At 41.1% G+C, this 18939-nt stretch overlaps 1 protein-coding gene across 1 annotated transcript in view; it reads left to right on the top strand.

Annotated features, from left to right (window-relative positions):
• Nucleotides 1-16595, top strand: part of LOC134355564 (peroxisome proliferator-activated receptor delta-like) — a 54304-nt gene extending 37709 nt beyond the window's left edge. Inside the window, exons 6-7 of the mRNA XM_063065607.1 lie at nucleotides 11908-12355; nucleotides 13858-16595. Of these exons, the coding sequence (XP_062921677.1) occupies nucleotides 11908-12355; nucleotides 13858-14105 (696 nt within the window). The 3' untranslated portion in view covers nucleotides 14106-16595. The remainder of the gene's footprint in view (nucleotides 1-11907; nucleotides 12356-13857) is intronic.
• Nucleotides 16596-18939: the final 2344 nt, after the last annotated feature.

Raw genomic sequence — 18939 nt, 5'->3', positions numbered from 1 at the left:
ACTGTGGCATACTCATCCAGATTTGAAGGTGGCTCCCCGAACACAGTCCTGTAAGCACTTCTGTGCCTCCCTAGTCCCTACCTTCTTGGTTCTCATTACTGCTGCTGCAGTCTTCAGTCTCTGCCTATATCAGGGAATAGATGTACAACCAGATGATCAGACTTTGAGGTGAGGGTGTGGAATAGCATGGTGGGCATTCTTGATGATGGTGTAACAGTGATCCATTGTGTTGTTTCCTCTGGTGCTACAGACGATTTGTTGACAATAATTATTTAGTGACTTTATCAAGCTGGCCTGGTTAAAGTCCCCTGAAATGATGGGGAAGCCATCAGGATGTGCTGTTTCATGCCTGTTGATCACATTGCTCAGTTTGTCTAGAGTTCGTTTGACATTGGCCTGAGGTGGAATGTACACTGCTACCAAAATGATCACTTAAATCTCCTATGGCAGGTAAAATGTCCGGCACTTGATTGCGAGATATTCCAGGTCTGGTGAGCAATATTGGGACGTCACTAACACATTAGTACACCACGAGGAATTAATCATGAGGCATACACCTCCAGCTCTGCTTTTGAGAGACTTGACTGATCTATCTTGATGATGTATTGTGAATCCGTCTGTTCAAATCTCTGCATCTGGCACGGAAGGGGTTAACCAGGATTTTGTAAAACAAAATGTGGCTACGGGGATCAGGGGGTATGGAGGGAAGGCTGGGGCGGGGTTCTGAGTTGGATGATCAGCCATGATCATAATAAATGGTGGTGCAGGCTCGAAGGGCCGAATGGCCTACTGCACCTATTTTCTATGTTTCTATGTTAAAGGATGCATGCAAGAGGAATAAGGTGTGCGAGGAATAGGAGTAATTCGAACCAGATAGGTAAAATAATGGCACTAGTAGAAATAAATGGGTACAATCTAATAGCCATTATACAAATGTAGGTGCAAAGTTGTCAAGAGTTAGGAATGGAATAAAAAAATAAACATCAAAGCAGCATTTGATGAAATATAGGTATGACACCAAGAAGTCCTGGCTAATCTGGAGTCATTGGGGTGGGCGGTGGTGACCAACCACTGCTTGCAATTATACCAAGCATTCTTGTTCTCCTGACCTGAAACACCTAATGATTAAGTGCCGACCATTCTACTTAATGAGAAAATTCTCCACTGTGATCCTGACCACAGTTTACATACTGCCACAGGCAGATATTAAGCAAGCACTCCATGTGTTGAGTGCCATGATTAACAAACAAGAAACAGCCTACCCTGAAACATTTCTCATCCTTGCCAATGACTTAAGCTGGGATAGCTTGAAGAAATCTCTGCCTAACTACCATTAGCACATTACCTGCAGTACCAGAGGACCCAACACACTTAGAATGATAGGTAGAATGCCTACAGTCCCATACCTCAACTTCATTTTGGGAAATCTGATCACCTGGCTGACCTCCTACCTGTATATAAGCAGAGACTAAAGATTAAGGCCCCAGAGGTAAGGACAACAAAGTGGTGATCATGGGAGGCGGGAGTGGCTATGGGACTGCTTCGAGTCAGTGTACTGTGCCACGATCAAGGACTGGCTCATCGAAGGACCTGAATGAATATGCCAAAGCTGTCACGAACTTTATAAAGTCACTCATGAACAGATGTGTCCCAACAAAATCACTCCGCGTCTTCCCCAACCAGAAACCCTGGACGAACCAAGAAATTCGAAATCTGCTAAGGGTTAGATCAGTGGCATTCAGAACTGGTGATCCAGAAAAGTACAAGATGTATAGTTAAGACTTCCAGAAAGCTATCTCACAAGCAAATTAGCAATTCCAGGCTAAACTGAATCACAGAGGAATCCTTGACAACTTAGCAACAGGGTTTAATTCCCAGATAAGCTCAGTGCCTTTGTGGCACCTTCATGAATCCCCACTGTCCCTGGTGACTCTGTGATCTCAGCCTCTAAAACTGATATGAGAGCATCCTTCAAGAGAGTGAAACCACAAAGCATCTGGCCCAGACGGCATACCTGACCGAGTAATGAAGACCTGTGTTAATCACTGGCTGGAGTGTTTACGGATATTTCCAATCTTTTGCTTCAGTAGTCTGAGGTATCCACCTGCTTCAAACAGGCTTATGTCATACCGGTGCCCAAGAAGAATGTGGTAACGTACCCAGAAGCGTTTGCGTACACTATGATGATGTGCTTTGTGAGGTTGGCCATATCCTACCTGAGGAGTGACCTGGATCCACTTCAGTTCGCCCACTGGCACAGCAGATCAACAGCAAATGCATTTTATTGGCTCTTCACTCAGTTGTGGAACATCTGGACAATGAAGGTACAAATATTAGGATTCTCTTCATTAACCACAGCTTAGCATTCAACACTATCATCCCCTCAACTCTTCACAAAGCTCCAAGACTGGGCCTCAATACCTCCCTATGCAACTGGATCCTCAATTTTATCACATAAAGACCCCAATTCAGTATGGATTGGCAACATTTCCTCTGCACTCACCCTCAGCACAAGTGCACCTCAAGGCTGTGCGCTTAGCCCACTGCTTTACTCATTTTACACCTATGATGTGTGGCTAAATGCAGCTCTAGTGCTGTATTTAAGTTTGCTGATGACATCACTACTGTTGGCCTAATCAAAGGTAATAAATCAGCATATAGAAGGGAGGATGAAGATCTGTTTGAATGGTGCCACAACAACTTCTCACTGAACATAAGCAAATCCAAAGAGCTAATTATTGACTACAGGAGGAAGAGGCAAGGGGCCCATTAGGACATCAGAAGTGGAAAGGGTCAGTAGTTTTAAATTCCTTGGCATTATATCAGAAGATCTATCCTGGTTTCAGCACGTAACTGCCATCACAAAGAAGGCACAGCAGTGCCTTTACTTTCTTAGAGGTTTGTGTAGACTTAACATGTTACCAAAAGGTTTGACAAACTTCTATAGAGGCACAGTGGAGAGTATCCTAACTGGTTGTATCATAGCATGGAAACACCAATGCCCGGAAATGGAAAATCCTACACAGTGGATACAGCTCAGCCCATTACAGGAAAAGCTCTCCCCACCCATTGAGCACTTTTACGTGGAGTTCTGCCCCAATATGATGGATGCTGCTTTCATGGACCCCCCCCCCCCCACCCCTCCACCATCCAAGCTATGTTTTCTTGGGTCTCACATTACTAGGTTCAGAAACATCTGTTACCCTATAGTATATGGTGACATACGTGTACCCTCTTGAACAGTGTGAATAATTTCATTCACCTGTAGCAAATGATGTCCATCATCATGGACCCCACCATTCTGGCCATGCTGTCTTGCTGCTGCTGCCATTGGAAAGAAGGTACAGGAGCCTCAGGTCCCACATCACCAGGTTCAGGAACAGTTATTAGCCCTCAATTGTCGAGCCTTTGAACCTGAGGGGATGACTTCACTCACCCAAACCTGTGGACTCAATTTCAAGGACTCTACAACTCGTGTTCTTGATATTTGTTGCTTATTTAATATTATTATTATTACTGTTACTACTTTCTCTCTTTTTATGATATTTGCAGTTTGTTGTCTTGCACATTGGTTGTTTGCCTGTCTGTGTTGTGTGTGGTTTTCATTGATTCTATTGTATTTCTTTGTAGTTACTGTGAATACCCACAAGAAAATGAAGCTAGTGTATGGTGACATATATGTACTTAGATAATAAATTCACTTTGAACTTTTTAAGTGTGGTACAATCAGCACCTTCAAAAGGAAATGAGAGGGAATCAGTGGGTTATCACTTGAGAGGGAGTCTTTTGAAGGGTGATGGGGAAAGAACAAGGAAATATGAGTTTTTGAATTACTCTACAAGGAGTCAACATTACCCCAGTGGATCAAATGACATTTTGTGCTGATGTTTTGAACTTGGACCCACAATCTTCTAAATGTGAGGAAAGACCATTGTCAGAATTCAAGCTAGTAAGTAGGTGTACATTTCCCAAAAGTGTTCTTCTGAAGTAAAAGTTGGGATTATGTTTTACGAAAAATTTAGTTGGATCTAAAGCATTCCCAGCATCTGAATTCCAGAATTAGCTTCTGTTTTTCAACAATATAAATGTGTATGCCATCTACCCAAATTGAATGGTTGAGGTTTTGTTGAATCCTGAAAAAATTTTGGAAGAAGATTAGTAGCATTAAGTATATCCTTTATTATTTTTATCTTCAGAACATGATTTTGTAATAGATTAGAATAAATCTTTAACTAGTGGCAATGGCTGGGGTAAAAAAACTGTCAAATGCTATTTGAATTTACTATAAACTTTTAGTCTACTTAAATTCAAATCAATATTAAATATCTAGAATTCGTCCATTTCTTTAGCAGCTGCTTTATGTGCAAGTATAATTCTGAGTTCCGAACTCATGCTGTTTCTGTAAAGTGAAGTGGTAATTGCACGATAAACTGGAGACAGGAATGAGAGCTTCGGGTAACTTGAGAAAATTGCAGATGCAGTTTGGTTAGTGAAGAATGAAAGTGAAAATAAATGGGCCAGCAAATTTGCAGCAAAGTTTTAGATACATTGAATATAATGGAAATCATAAGTTGAAAATGAAATAATTGGATTATTAATTTTGGGGATTAAAATGCACATATGTTGGCTTCAAAAACAATGGAATTTCTTGGGAGCAAAGGTAAAGTTGGAAGTCTGTACCTGTGATGAAGACTGTATGTAGTCTGAAGTTGTGTTTCAGATTGAATAAGACATTAAGGTTGCAAGGAATCTGTAATCCTACTACTTTTGGAGGTGTACATCCATGTACATTGAAGGTACTCCATTTAATGTAAGTGATGGCATTTGCTTGACCATAACAATAGCTACAGATTATGGGTGTATTGGGTATAATCACAACAGGCTTGTTAAGTAATCTACATCCACTGTAATACCTAACAAAAATGATGAGACACAATTTATTCCTTTGAGGCTTGCCCTCTGCATGTGATATGGTCTCTTACCCTTGCTCTGACAAGTTGGCTGTGGGTTCCGTTGTTGCTCATTGGAATTGCTCTGTATCTCTGTGGTCTTACACAGTAAATGTCAGTCTCTCAGGTGACCCTATTCCTTGTTATTTCAGCAATGCTTTTGCAGATTGTGATCTATTTGTATAAGATGATAAGAGGCATGGATAGAGTGGAAAGACAGCACCTTTTTCCTAGAGCAGAAATGACAAATGCAAAAGGCATAATTTTAGGGCAATAAGGGAATATAGCAGGTATGTCAGAAGCAGGTTTCTTATATGGAATGGTAGGTGAGTGGAACTCACTGCCAGGTATGGTGGTAGAGAAATATACATTAGGGACATTTAAGGGACTTTTAGATAGACACATGGATGAAAGAAAAATGGAGGGTTATGTGGGAGGGAAGATTTAGATTGATCCTGGAGTGGATTAAAAGGTCATCACAACATCGTAAACCGAAGGACCTGTACTGTGCTGTACTGCTGTATGTTCTATGTTATCCATGGCTCCTCCTTGAATGGTGCTGCTGATGCAATAATGGTCTTACATTCTTTTTACAAAAATATTTTGCTTCAACCAGGTTCAGTTATGTATATTTATTTAGTAGATGTACATCAAAACATACAGACAAACATGTCATTTGCATTAACGTAAATGTGTTGTAGCACATTCCAGTGCCAATATTATGCCCACCATATTCAGCAGATCAACAGAACAAAACAACAAAACAAGATCCTTGCCTACCCACTCACATTCACAGGACAGGTTGCCTCCAGGCCACCGACTACTAGTTCTTGCTTCTGGATTTTCAGGCTCACAGACATGGCACCCAACCTCCAGTCCTTGGCCCAGACTCACAGACTTCCAACCTCTAGACGTGTTGACCCAGGGGCTTTGACTCTTGGACCTCAACCTCTGAACTTGCCCACTTCCGGCTTCAGCCTCTGCATTTTGCTGACCTCAGGGTATCAACCCCAGGACTCAGTGGATTATCAGTCCCTAGATCATGGAATTTTGACCTCTGTGCCTCGACCTCCTGGCTCACCCCAGGACTCACTAATCTGGATTGGGGGGCGGGGGGGCTCACCAGCCCTTGCGCCTCCTGCCCGTATGGAACTCTGATCCTGGTACATGCAGACCTGGGGAATGAAAGGTACCAACCCTTGTGCACAGGGCTAGCTAACCTTAGTCAGTGACTATGGGGATTGCTCGTCTTCATTCTCAGTGCCTGCTGACCTGTCACCCATTCATGGGGATTGTTGGCTGTTGACCATAGAACCACTGAATCCTGCCCCTGACTCTTTATTTACTGCCTCTACTGCCCCAGCCTCTAACTTTCCCTCATCCCTGTCTCTAAACCGTCTTCTCACACTGTGCCCAAAGCCTTCACTGCAAACTTAAAAAATCAATTAATTTGGTGGCACAACTTTGGACATCTAAACCTTTCAAACTCACCAAATACCCGAAATAGTCCCTCTCACCCTCAACAAATCTTGTGAGAAGTAGTGTGGATTGTAATCCTCAGCCCAAACCTGCAGTTGGGAAGGGATCAGTTATTCTGCTCTGTTTAACAGACCTATCTCTTTCAACTCTGGGCGGCCAATATGCTTGCAGAGAACTTTCCTGAATCTTTTCAGCTACCTGGTCATTGGCTGCTCTGTTCCTATCTCTTAATCAATTTTCAACTACTAATTTATGTGTTTCAGTACCATATTTTGTTAACATGTTGGTAAATTTAAAGTATTTGTTTAGCCTCCAATTTGCAGTCCTGCCTTCAACACTAGGTGCATGGGGTGCATGGGAGGGGTAGCACCTCTAGATGGGGGCTTGTCACACTCCTTGGAGTGGCTTGTCATCTATTGGTCCCCACCAATGCCCAGCTCTCACCTGTGGCTCCTCCTAGCTGTTTGCATGCGACAGTGGCCACACCCTGGGCAACGGCTTTGACAGGCTAGCTAAACCAGGTGAAGGTAGCCAACGGGTACCTTTGGTGAGATAGGAAACCCTTGGTGAGATAGGAATTTGCTCATCTCAGCACGCAAAGGCTGCTTTGGTGGATCAGGCAGAGGAAACCCCGGGGGTTCAACGGCTGAGAAGGCATTGCAGCAGTGCATTGTGGAGTGCGTAGGGCGCGGCAGGTCACTTAAGAAGACGCGGCCATCCAATGCAGCCAAGGAAGTTGCCAGACGTAACGATTCTTCGTGCCACTGGATCCTGACTTCTGAGGCTGAGAGAGTGGGATCGTCTCTGTGCAAGGCTTTTCCACATTAATATCTTTCACGCACTGGTTACATTGTGCAACATTCATCTCCCAGATTCCAATTCCTACTAGTCTTCTACAAATCCTACGGCGATGGGGGAGTGGCGAAGCAACAGGTGGAGGTGACAACTGGGAGTTGTAGTCACAAACCCCCACGTAGGCGGCCTTTGGACAAGTGGTCGTTCTTCTCTGTACCCAGGGCAGCAGGGGAGTCCGGCAGCACCAATGGTGACTGAGCAGCCCTTTTCAGGACAACACTGCTCACCCTTTGATAGGGCGAGGCCTAGAAAAGGTGGCTTAAACGTTGCCTGCCCTACAGACAGATAACAGGCCAGTTTGTCGCGGCTGGCAGTTCATCCGCCAATGTGGTTACACTCAAAGGGGAAGAAAGAAACTTCTGTTAGGATCATGGAATGTCTGCACACTCTTGGACAGAGAGAACACAGCAAGACCCCAAAGAAGAATAGCCCTCGTTGCCAAGGAACTTTCATGCTACAACATCGACATTGCAGCCCTCAGTGAAACCAGGCTTGCGGAGGAAGGATCCCTGACTAAAACCACCAGCTTTCTTTTGGAAAGGAAAAGCGCAAGATGAAGAGAGGATTCATGGAGTTGGATTTGCAGTCAAGCCCAGCTTCCTGAAACAACTCTCCAACCTGCCCGTGGGAATCAATGAAAGGCTTATGTGGCTATGTCTGCCCCTCAGCCACAAACGTCACGCAACAGCACTTATGCCCCCACCGTGACCAGCAAATTCGAGACCACTGAACAGTTCTACACCGACCTTAGTTCTGTTCTTTGCTCAGTCCCTGCCAACGACAAACTAATCCTGCTTGGTGACTTCAATGCCCGAGTAGGCTGCAGTCACAGTCGCTGGGAAGGGGCTCTAGGCAAACATGGTATTGGCAATATAACCATATATGGACCATGAACAGCAATGGCCTCTTGCTCCTTAGCAAACGTGCAGAATACAACCTCCTCATCACAAACACAGTGTTCAGGCTGGCGAACAAGTACAAGACAACATGGATGCACCCAATATCCAAACATTGGCACATGATCGACTACAATATGGTACGTCGCTGAGACATCCGGATGTCCTCATCGCCAGAGGCATGTGAGGAGCAGAGTGCTGGACTGACCACAGGCTTGTCTGCACCACATTGAAGCTATGTATTGCTCCCCACCATCCCAAGCACCCTAAGTTCATCAGAACAGCTTTTAACACCGCCAGACTCCAAGAACCGCTGTATCTTTGCAAGTTCCAGGCCACCCTTGATGAGAAGCTGTCTGCCAACGGACCACTAACTGGTGGGCCAACCCAGAAGTGGAATCAGTTTAGAGAGATGGTGACAGACAGCAAAATCAGTCCTCGGCCCCAAGGACCAGAACCGCCAAGATTGGTTCGAAGAGAATGACAGTGCCATCAAAGATCTCCTGGCCAGGAAGAACGAAGCATTCATGGAGTGGCAAAACGACCCAAACTCCATTCCCAAAAAAGAGCAGTTCAAGTCCCTTCAGGCCCATGCCAACAGGAAATTCACAAGATGCACGACCTGTAGTGGGATAGGAAAGCTGAAGAGATGCAACGTTTCGCCGACATCAACAACTGAAAGCTGCTGTTCAACTCCATCAAGATGACCTTCGGCCCCTCAAGATCTGGCTCATCTCCACCGTTGTCCGCTGATAGAACCACACTGCTAAAGGACAAAGAGAGCATCCAACACAGATGGAAAGAGCATTTCAGCCAGCTCCTGAACCGCCCTTCATCGGTCGACCAGTCTGCTCTGGACCAAATCTCCAACAGCCTATTCATGAGGAACTAGATGGTCCTCCCTCGATAGATGAAGTCAAGAAAGCTATCATGTAGATGAGCAGTGGCAAGGATGCAATACCTGCTGAACTGTACAAGGCACTCAGCAAGGAATCACTTGATGCTTTCCACAGCGCCCTGACTAGCATTTGGGAAGAAGAAGAGATGCCTCCTGACCTCAGAGACACAACAATAATCACCCTCTACAAAAATAAAGGTTCAAGGACCGACTACAGGAACTACAGAGGCATCTCACTACTTTCCATTGCTGGAAAAATCCTCGCCCGTATCATCCTCAACAGACTGATTCCAGCAGTGTCAGAAGAGGACCTTCCCAAGTCGCAATGCGGCTTTCGTCCCGAACGCAGCACTGTCGACATGATCTTCGCAGTGAGACAGATACAGGAGAAGTGCCTGGAGCAAAACATGACATTATATTCTGTCTTCATTGATCTGATGAAGGTGTTTGACACGGTCAACAGAAACTTGCTGTGGATCATCCTTAGAAAGCTTGGCTGCCCACAGAAATTCACTACACTCATTTGCCTGCTCCACGATGGCATGACAGGAGAAGTGTTCTCAGATGGTTCCCCATCTGAGACTTTCAACATCTCAAATGGCGTGAAGCAAGGGTGCATTCTAGCACCAGTGCTCTTCAACCTCTTCTTCACCCAAATGCTGAAGCACGTTGTTAAGGACCTAGACCTGGGTATTTATATAAGATATCGCCTAGACAGATCAATGTTTGACCTGAGACGCCTTGCTGCAAAGACAAAGCTTTGAGGAGGCTCATCACTGAAGCCCTGTTTGCTGATAACTGTGCCCTCATGGCCCACCAGGAGAATCACCTGCAGACGATTGCGACAAGTTCTCCACAGCCTCAAAGCTGTTCAGCCTGACAATCAGCGTCAGTAAGACAGAAGTTCTCCTACAACCTGCACCAAACAGTCACTCTCCTCAGCCATGCATCACCATCGATGGCACTATCCTGAAGAATGTGGAGAGCTTCAAGTATCTAGGAAGCACCATCTCCAGTGACAGATCCCTTGACAAAGAGATCATAGCAAGGATCCAGAAAGCCAGCCAGGCACTCGGGAAACTCCGTGTCAAAGTTCTGGAGTACAAAGACATTCAGCTTTCAACCAAGCTGAAGGTGTACAAGGCTGTGGTCCTCACCTATCTCCTGTACGGTTGCGAAACCTGCGCCCTATACCGCAGGCACATCAAACAGATGGAGCAGTTTCACATGTGCTCTCTGAGGTCGATAATGAGGATTCGATGGCAGGACCGAATCACCAACCAGGAAGTCCTTGACAGAGCCAACAGCACAAGCATTGAAGCAGGGATCCTCCAGGCCCAGCTATGCTGGACTGGCCATGTAATCTGCATGGGTGAAACAAGAATCCCTAGGCAGCTGCTCTACGGTGAGCTTGAGCATGGCAGTTGCAATTAGGGCCGCCCCAAAAAAAGTTGCAAAGACAATCTGAAATCGTACATCAAATGGGCAGACCTCCAGCCTCAACAGCCTGAGGAGTCCGCAGCCAACAGGGCTGCGTGGCACGCCCTGACCAGAAAAGCTGCATCTGACTTGGAGGATGACCGAAATCGGCGCCTTGCAGCAGCACAAGACTGACGCCACAAAGCTGTCGCATGCACCTGTTCTAACAATCGCCATTCCATGTCCAACCTGTAACCGCATTTGCTTCGGCCTTCAAAGCCACATGCGTATCCATAGATGACTGCACAATGTTTAGTCTTCCTCGGACCCCGAGAGACAACCACCATACCATACCGTACCAATTTGTAGTCTTGCCTTCAACACTACATGTTAGCACATTGGCCTTCGTAGTTAGTAAGTTTTAAATACAATTTTTTAGGATATTCTTTGCAGTTTGTGTTGTTTTCAACATAACTGGCAATTATGCTTTGAGAATTGATGCCACTTAATACATGTTTTATTTGCAATAATGATATTTACAACACTGTTTCATCACAGCACCAGTACTCAAATGCCAACACATGAGGAATATAGGTTAGTATGTTTAACTTTCTTACTTCTTGCATCAGTTTGAACTCAGCTTGTAGTTATCAGTGACGATGATCAACAGCAGTGGAAACTGGATCAGGGTTACATTCTGTGCATGTGGGAGCTCACCTGTTGCTTCATTATTGTCAATGTAAACAAAGTGGAGGAAAGTTGCCAGTAGATAGAGGTGTAGAGAGCAGTGGAATTTCTGAAGATGGTCTAGTTGTTTTTGGGAGAAGTAGACGTTAAACCATGTGGCCAGAAAACAGACAAAGAGTGATGTGGCTTTTTTTAAAAATAAGAGCAGGAAAGCCAATTTGACCATCTTCAACATTTCTCACCATTCAGTCTTCTATGCAGTGTCTTCTTTCTTCTTAACTTTTTGATGGTTGTCAGTGACATGCCTCTTTTGATTGGTCTTTGAAGGTTTATGAATTGCTTCCTTCCTCTTTATTCTTAACCAGTTTACTTCACAATTTGAATAAATTGTTTCATTGGATTATGTTCACTTTAATTAAAAACAGATGCATGCTGCAGAAAATAACTTGCTGCTTAAATATTCTTTTTAATTTGTACCTATTTTATTTTTTAAAAATTCTTCTGTAGTTTCTTGTGTTGGTAATGCTTCTAATGCCCAGTAGATATTTGCTGCTACATGTGCCAACCTGAGTAAAATATGACTGTTTTAATACTACAGCACTCATGAACTGATTAATAAATATATAGAAACAGACCTGTATAGAAACATCAGTTTTGTATTTTCAGTTCTATTCAATTCCTTAAAATTTAAAATATAATTCTTATTTTTCTCTCCTGAATGCAGCCTTTTGTTATTCATGATATGGAAACTCTTTGGCAGGCTGAAAAAAATTTAGTTTGGAAGCAATCAGTAAATGGAATTCCGAACAAAGAAATTGCAGTTCACGTCTTCCACCGTTGCCAGTGTACAACTGTTGAAACAGTAAGAGAACTGACTGAATTTGCCAAGTGCATCCCTGAATTTTTAAACCTTTACCTAAATGACCAGGTGACATTACTAAAATATGGTGTTCATGAAGCCATTTTTGCCATGTTGGCATCGATTATGAATAAAGATGGTCTTCTTGTGGCTAATGGAAATGGATTTGTTACTCGGGAATTCCTGAGGAGCCTGCGCAAGCCATTTAGTGAAATTATGGAACCCAAATTTGAGTTCGCAGTGAAGTTCAATGCCTTGGAACTGGATGATAGTGACTTGGCTCTGTTTGTAGCCACCATTATATTATGTGGAGGTAAGGAAATAACTTTTGGATCTGCAACTGTGACAGCCTTCACATCATAAAATTATTGACAGAGCAGCTGAGTAGGAAGCTTTCATCCTTTGAACTTGTACCAGTTCTTCTGAAAAGAAAGTTAGCCATTATTTACCACACTTTTCTCATATCTCTGCAGTTGTTTTTGTCCTTTAAGCACTTAATTAATTTTGAAGGCTACAACTGAATCTTTATGCAGTGCACCATCAAATAATATGAACCAAATGCTAACAGGTCATTGCTTAAATAGGTTTATCTTTCTGATGCCCCTCTTATCATCACCTGCCCATCATCTTCTCTGGTGTCGCTCTTCCTTTCCTTTCTTTCATAGTCCACTCACCTCTCATATCAGATTCCTTTTTCAGACCTTTCCCTATTGTACCTATCACCTACCAGCTTCTCACTTCATTCTACCCCCCCCCCGCCCCACCTTCCCCTCGGCTGGTGTCACCAATGCCCTACCAGCTTGTGCTCCTTCCCCTACCACCACCTTATTCGGGCTTCTTTCTCCCTGCCTGTCCAGTCCTGATGAAGGGTCTCAGCCCAAAATGTCAACTATTTATTCTCTTCTATTCTTCTACGAACATGGTCTGACTTGCAGAGGTCTTCCAACATTTTGAGTGTTTTGCTCAAGATTTCCAGCATGTGCAGAATCTCTTAAGAACTATCCCTTTTTTTAATCCCTTACCTGGAATCTGTGGCTCCTGGTTAATGATCTTAGTACATTGGAAAAGCAAGCAGTTGTAGGTTGTTCAGTCTACTGCCAATTCCTCATTAAGACATTAACAGATTTTTTAATGTTAAACTCTGCATTTTGTTCTTATTTTCATGTAGGAGCCTCAGAGTGGAGAATTATAGAGATTCACCACAATAAGTAATATGTTTATTCTCCATTGTAAACCTTTATTTTTCAAGTTGGCATAAATAAGGGAAGAAAATGTATAAAAAGGGTGTAACTTAAAAAAAACTAATAAAATTTTCTATACTATTCAGTTTTGACTTCTGCAGTCCATCTAGCCAGACTAAGTTATTTTATGCATAGTGAACTTTTCTAGTACTTCCTTATGAATTTCTACTCCATCCATTATTTTCACTCTTTAGCCTTCCACTGAGGTTTCGGCACCATTCTTTTCTCTGGTTAATTTCCCAGCTATACCTTTGACCTGCCTGCATAGGATGCTCCTCCTTGTTATATTCAAACAATAGCATGCCTTTAGAGACCTTTTAATTCTCAATAGCAAATGCCAAAATCTGTTTAAAAAAGGTTGCTCTGCACTTGCTGCACCTCTAATTTCTATCTTGGTTTCCAGCTTCGGGAAATTGTGTTAAGATTCTTGATCCCTTTTGGCTCCTTTTATTAGAGTTTAAGACTTATGAAAGGAGCAGAGTGATATGGCACTACTCAGCTGAACAATCAATCCAGATCAAAACAAAATGAGAACAAACTAGTCTTAAGTTTTATTTTTCCTCTTTTAATGTAGACCGTCCTGGGTTAATGAGTGTGAAGCAGATTGAAGAAATGCAGGACAGCATTCTCCAAGCATTGAGCCTACACTTGCAAGCCAACCATCCAGACTCTCAATACCTCTTTCCAAAGCTCCTCCAGAAAATGGCTGACCTGCGCCAGCTGGTCACTGAGCACGCACAGCTTGTTCAGAAGATTAAGAAAACTGAAGCAGACACTTCATTGCATCCGCTGCTACAAGAGATATACAAGGACATGTATTGACAAACATTGCACATTCTATATTCAGCTTAATATAGTGCTCCCAGACACCCCATTCCCACAACTAACCTTCATGACGCCAATTGATTCTTATCAAAGGTCTTCTTGAGATACATAATAGATCTGTAACTAGGTACTCCTCATTTGTTCTTCAGTTGGATGGTTGCAGCTGATTCATTTGAAATCAGCTGAACAGACTTTGTGATTACAGCTGAAGAATTATGAAAATCTGTATATTTACAACACTACTGACATACTGCAATAAATATGATGTGTTGTAATTTGAACTTGGTTACAGTATTAATACCTCTGCTTAGTAGACACAACTATTGTCAAAAGCAAATTTTATAGAACTATCCAATGGTACTGTGCTTGCTGAGCCTAACAGCATAATCTGTTTGGTCAGTCTTAATTTTTATATAATTAGAGGGTATGGAAATTATTATAAAATTGCTACAATAAGTGTAGCTTATATTGTATAACAGTCTATTGTAGAGAATGACTTGCTCCAAGAAGTGCTTGGGTAAGAATGTGCATACATTTATAGAGCTAGACATAGACTTGTAGCATTTGTTGGGAGGGGGAGGGGAGAGACAAAAAATTTCAAGAAGACTTTGTGTGCAGCACTTTGAATTTTCTCAGAAATGTGATGAGGTGCTTAGATAAATGTAATTCATTCTTTAGTGAGGAAGAATTTCATTTAAATTGACAAGTCACTTTATTCAAATTTCTGTATGACAGCCATACACACTGACCAAATTCAATTGAGGGCAAGTTTGTAAATTCTTTGATTGGGGAAAAACTGACCCCTTATTGAACTTGGCTCCCAGTCTGTATTTACATACATTCTATCTAATATGCTTATAATTTTTTTTTAATGAGCATTCCTTCCTCACTGTGGTTAAAGTGCAAGATATTTACATATTTTAATAAAGCTCCCTATTTATATAATGAAGACTCTTCTAGGGAAATAATATAGCCGTAAGCTTTTTAAGTGGAAAAATAGCTTACATGAAAACAATGAATTTATAAATTAGTTATGAAATATTTGGTTAAAATTGTTCTACATTAATTGACAAATTTATATTTGGCCTTTTCATTAAAATTACTAGTTTGGAAAATTGACATGTTCTGTTAGTGCTGTTTAGTGTTCTGTTGTGTGGTTCATTAGCACAAGGATACATCAGTATTCTCTATTGCATTGTATGTTGAAGCAATCTTTGAAATCTTGTAATATTTTTGGAATGTGTGGAATTCTAATGGACCTGAAAATACTGCAGTTTGCTCCATAAATGATTTTAATGAGGACTGCTTCAATAAGCTAGTAAAGCAAGACTTAAGGCAGATCTCCCAATTTCTTGACTGGTTGACAGACTGTCTTAAGCTACAACACTGGAATCTTATACATCAATTAAAAAATGAATTAGTTCACTGATGGATAATACTAAGAATTTAAACCTATGAATATTTGAAATGCAAAACATTTAAGTTCTAGTTGTCCCTCAAAGTTAGTGTGATTTTTCAGATCCTATTGGATCTGATTCATTCCCAACATTTTCTGATTTGATTAATGTATCCAGCTTTCAAGCTGATGTTTGCTGTTGCATGATGCCACAGAAATTGACACCCTTAAACTTGTTCCAAAGTAGAGCCCATACTAAATTTAAATTCAGTGTAAATTTGACAGTGGGAATCATAAATAGCCTAAATATCAGCCAGCGTAATGTGGTTTAAGCCATAAATGGACATTTTTCCATAAAGCCACAATAAATTCCAGTGTTAATATTTACCATGTTTGTATTTTGTTCTGTTGTTTATTTAATCGCTACAGCTTTAATATAATTTTATGGCTGGGTCTGCTGACTAGAATTCAAAAGGATTTCTGAAGTCTGTGTTATCTTCCAAGTTGAGGATGCCCTCTGGAGTTGGCATGGTTTTGCAGTATTGTGTGGGTAAGAGCCAATTATTTGTTCAATTCAATATGGTGCAGAGCATAGTGAAGACAGAGAAGTGCTAATTCAGGATTTTAACATTGGGAAGAAGAACAGTGATTGAGGAGCTTGTAATAATGACTCATGATTAAATCATGCCGTCTGAATCCATTTAAGTTTTGTCTCTTTCAAGTGACTAAAATCTTGCATTTTTTCTTCTGTTTTTTTTTTAAATTCCATTTTGCTCTCAATTCCACATCAGTTTGTTTGATTTCTTCCTTTAGAATTATTCTGCCAGAGATGTTCACTCTGGGTTATGTTACCATGACAAAAACACTGATGCTGGGATGCATCCTAAAAGTTGGGAAGGCTTGAATGTAGAAGATATTGAAGCTGAAGGATTTTCTATCATTACTCAGCAGAGGTGTTAGATCAGAAGTGGAAAATATAGCTTGTTAATCCCATCAGCCCCATTAAACTTAGTTGCCAAATGACTTAACTTGAGAATCGTAAATTGTGCACTTCAGATTGGATCTGGTGTGTGTGTGTGTGTGTGTATTGTTTTTTTTCGTGGGAGGGTGGGTGGGCTGTGTGATTCAGCTGTTTGCAACGTGAATCACAAAATGTATTAAAGGGGGCTACTGAGTAGGGTGGGAGAATGGAATGGGCAACTTAAATTATATGCTTTTGCTATCATCCTTCACATTTGTAGGACCCTAAATACATACTTCACAATAGGGATGTAGTTTTCTCCATTCAATACAAAACTTGACATTTTTGAGTATACCCTCATTAAATATAATAGGAGTTGAGGGCCCTATGCTCACTGTATATGATATGATACCCTGATGCACTTCACACTCATAAGTTATTTGAGACCTCTTTACCTCTAAAAATCAATATGTATTCAGGACAAGCACATTCTGTTGGAAAATATGGATGCATATGCTCACTACTAAAACAGTTCAAATCTTTTGCCAGATTTTATTTTTTAAATATCACTCATTAGTTTTCCTGGAGTCATATTGAGTCACACCAGCACAAAATATTGCCCTGGTTGATCTTCATGTACTAAAAGATAATGCAGGATTGAATGACTGAAAAATGAAAAATAAAGATAAAATAACTTGTCTGCTCAAACCACAAATCTTTTTTCTGAAGGACTGCATTCAGAAAGAAGTGCCAAGGACATTTATTTCTTCATTTATGCCCATCTGAGTTACTAACTGGAAACATTAAGCATTCATTGATGACCCCAATGGATTCAGATAATATATTCGGACTTTTTTTTAAGCAAGGTGATTTATTCATGTAATATTGGTATTTTTGTACTATTCTAATATCATTCTTAGGATACCTATTGCAATACCACTGCTTCCCATAAGATGTTACCTATTGTCTAGTTATTTTCATCAAAAACTGCAATTGATAAACAATTACACATTGACAATAACTGTAATTGATGATTGATGGTAGAAGTATGTAAACATAGAACAAAGTCTGAAATTGATTTGTGCACTTTTTGACGATTTACTTCAGACTCTAAATGGTTTTATTTGTACATTAGTGCTCTCCAGGTTCATTACCAACTGTATTTGTTCAATTGACTGTTACATTCTTAAGAGATCTTCCACCAACTAGCTATGTATCAGCTTTATATTTGTAATGAGCCTAATGCAATGATTGCAAAAGGAACCTGGAAAATTGATTTAAGTTTTTAGTCTAATGGACTCTAATACTAATTTAAGTATAAATATTGGTTTATTTAGTTTTGGAACCAAATTGTTAATAACCTTTTGAAATTACTTGTTTAGTATTATTAGGTTATTATGTCTGTGGGAGATGCAATAAATATGCTTTATTATGTATGTTTTGCTAAACTTTTTTTCAGGCTATGCGTCTCTTGTTTTTAAAACTGTGTTTGTTATCTAAACAGAAGCCTGTTGTATGGTTGATATGTTTTTTTTGGGTTAGAAAAGTATGTTCCCTTTATTTTATGAGGCTATGCACTACCTGCGAAATGTGGTTCTAACATGCTGCTTGCACTGATTTTGTACTAAAAGTTTTTTTTAAAAAACCCATTGTAAGCATGTGTTTTATGTTAGAACTGTCTACAATCAATAGAGCTTTCTCTTAGTGGAGTTGGTGGTAGATGATTTAAAATGAGTGTTGTCAGATATTTGGTTTAATAGTAGCAGAACAAACTCATTAATTTTTCAGCGATACGGGGACCAAACCCTCTAATTTGAAAGAGCGTTGCATCATTCAATCATTTTCTCACACATGGAATTCTTCTGGTGTATTAACTTTACACTCCTGGTTATCTAGGTTTCCCATTAATGTTTTATAAAATAGAAATGGATTCCCTTGAACTCAATGCTTCCAAACCAGACAAATAGGGTTTCTGCTGCATGTTCATGAGACCATAAGATGTAGAAGCAAAATTAGACCATTTAGTCCATTGATCATGGCTGATTTATTATTCCACGTCAACTCCATTCTCCTGCCTTTTCCCCATAACCTTTGACACCCTTACTAATCTAACAGCTATCAACCTTTGCTTTAAGTATACCCAGTAACTTGGCCTCCACAGCTGTCTGTGGCAGTGAATTCCACAGATTTACCAGTCTCTGGCTAAATAAGTTCCCCTTCATGTCTTTCCTAAAGGGATGTCATTTTATTCCGAGGCTGTGGCCTCTGGTCGTCTTGCCCTCTTGTCTACATGAAGTTTCACAATTTAAATAAATTGTACTATGATGTAAAAATGGAGCTGAACATTAGTAATTACATTAATATTCACTGTTTTCATTTAACTGGAGTTCTGGTCATGAAAAACTCTACCTGTCCTATGGACGAATGAAAATACTTTGCACTTCCTGTTTTAAATCTGGTTGAACACGATAGTG

The sequence above is a fragment of the Mobula hypostoma genome, chromosome 13, assembly GCF_963921235.1.
Source record: "Mobula hypostoma chromosome 13, sMobHyp1.1, whole genome shotgun sequence".
In the NCBI taxonomy this organism is placed as follows: Eukaryota; Metazoa; Chordata; class Chondrichthyes; order Myliobatiformes; family Myliobatidae; genus Mobula; species Mobula hypostoma.
Note: the sequence above shows the minus strand (reverse complement) of the source record. Positions and strands in the feature narration are given on the sequence as shown.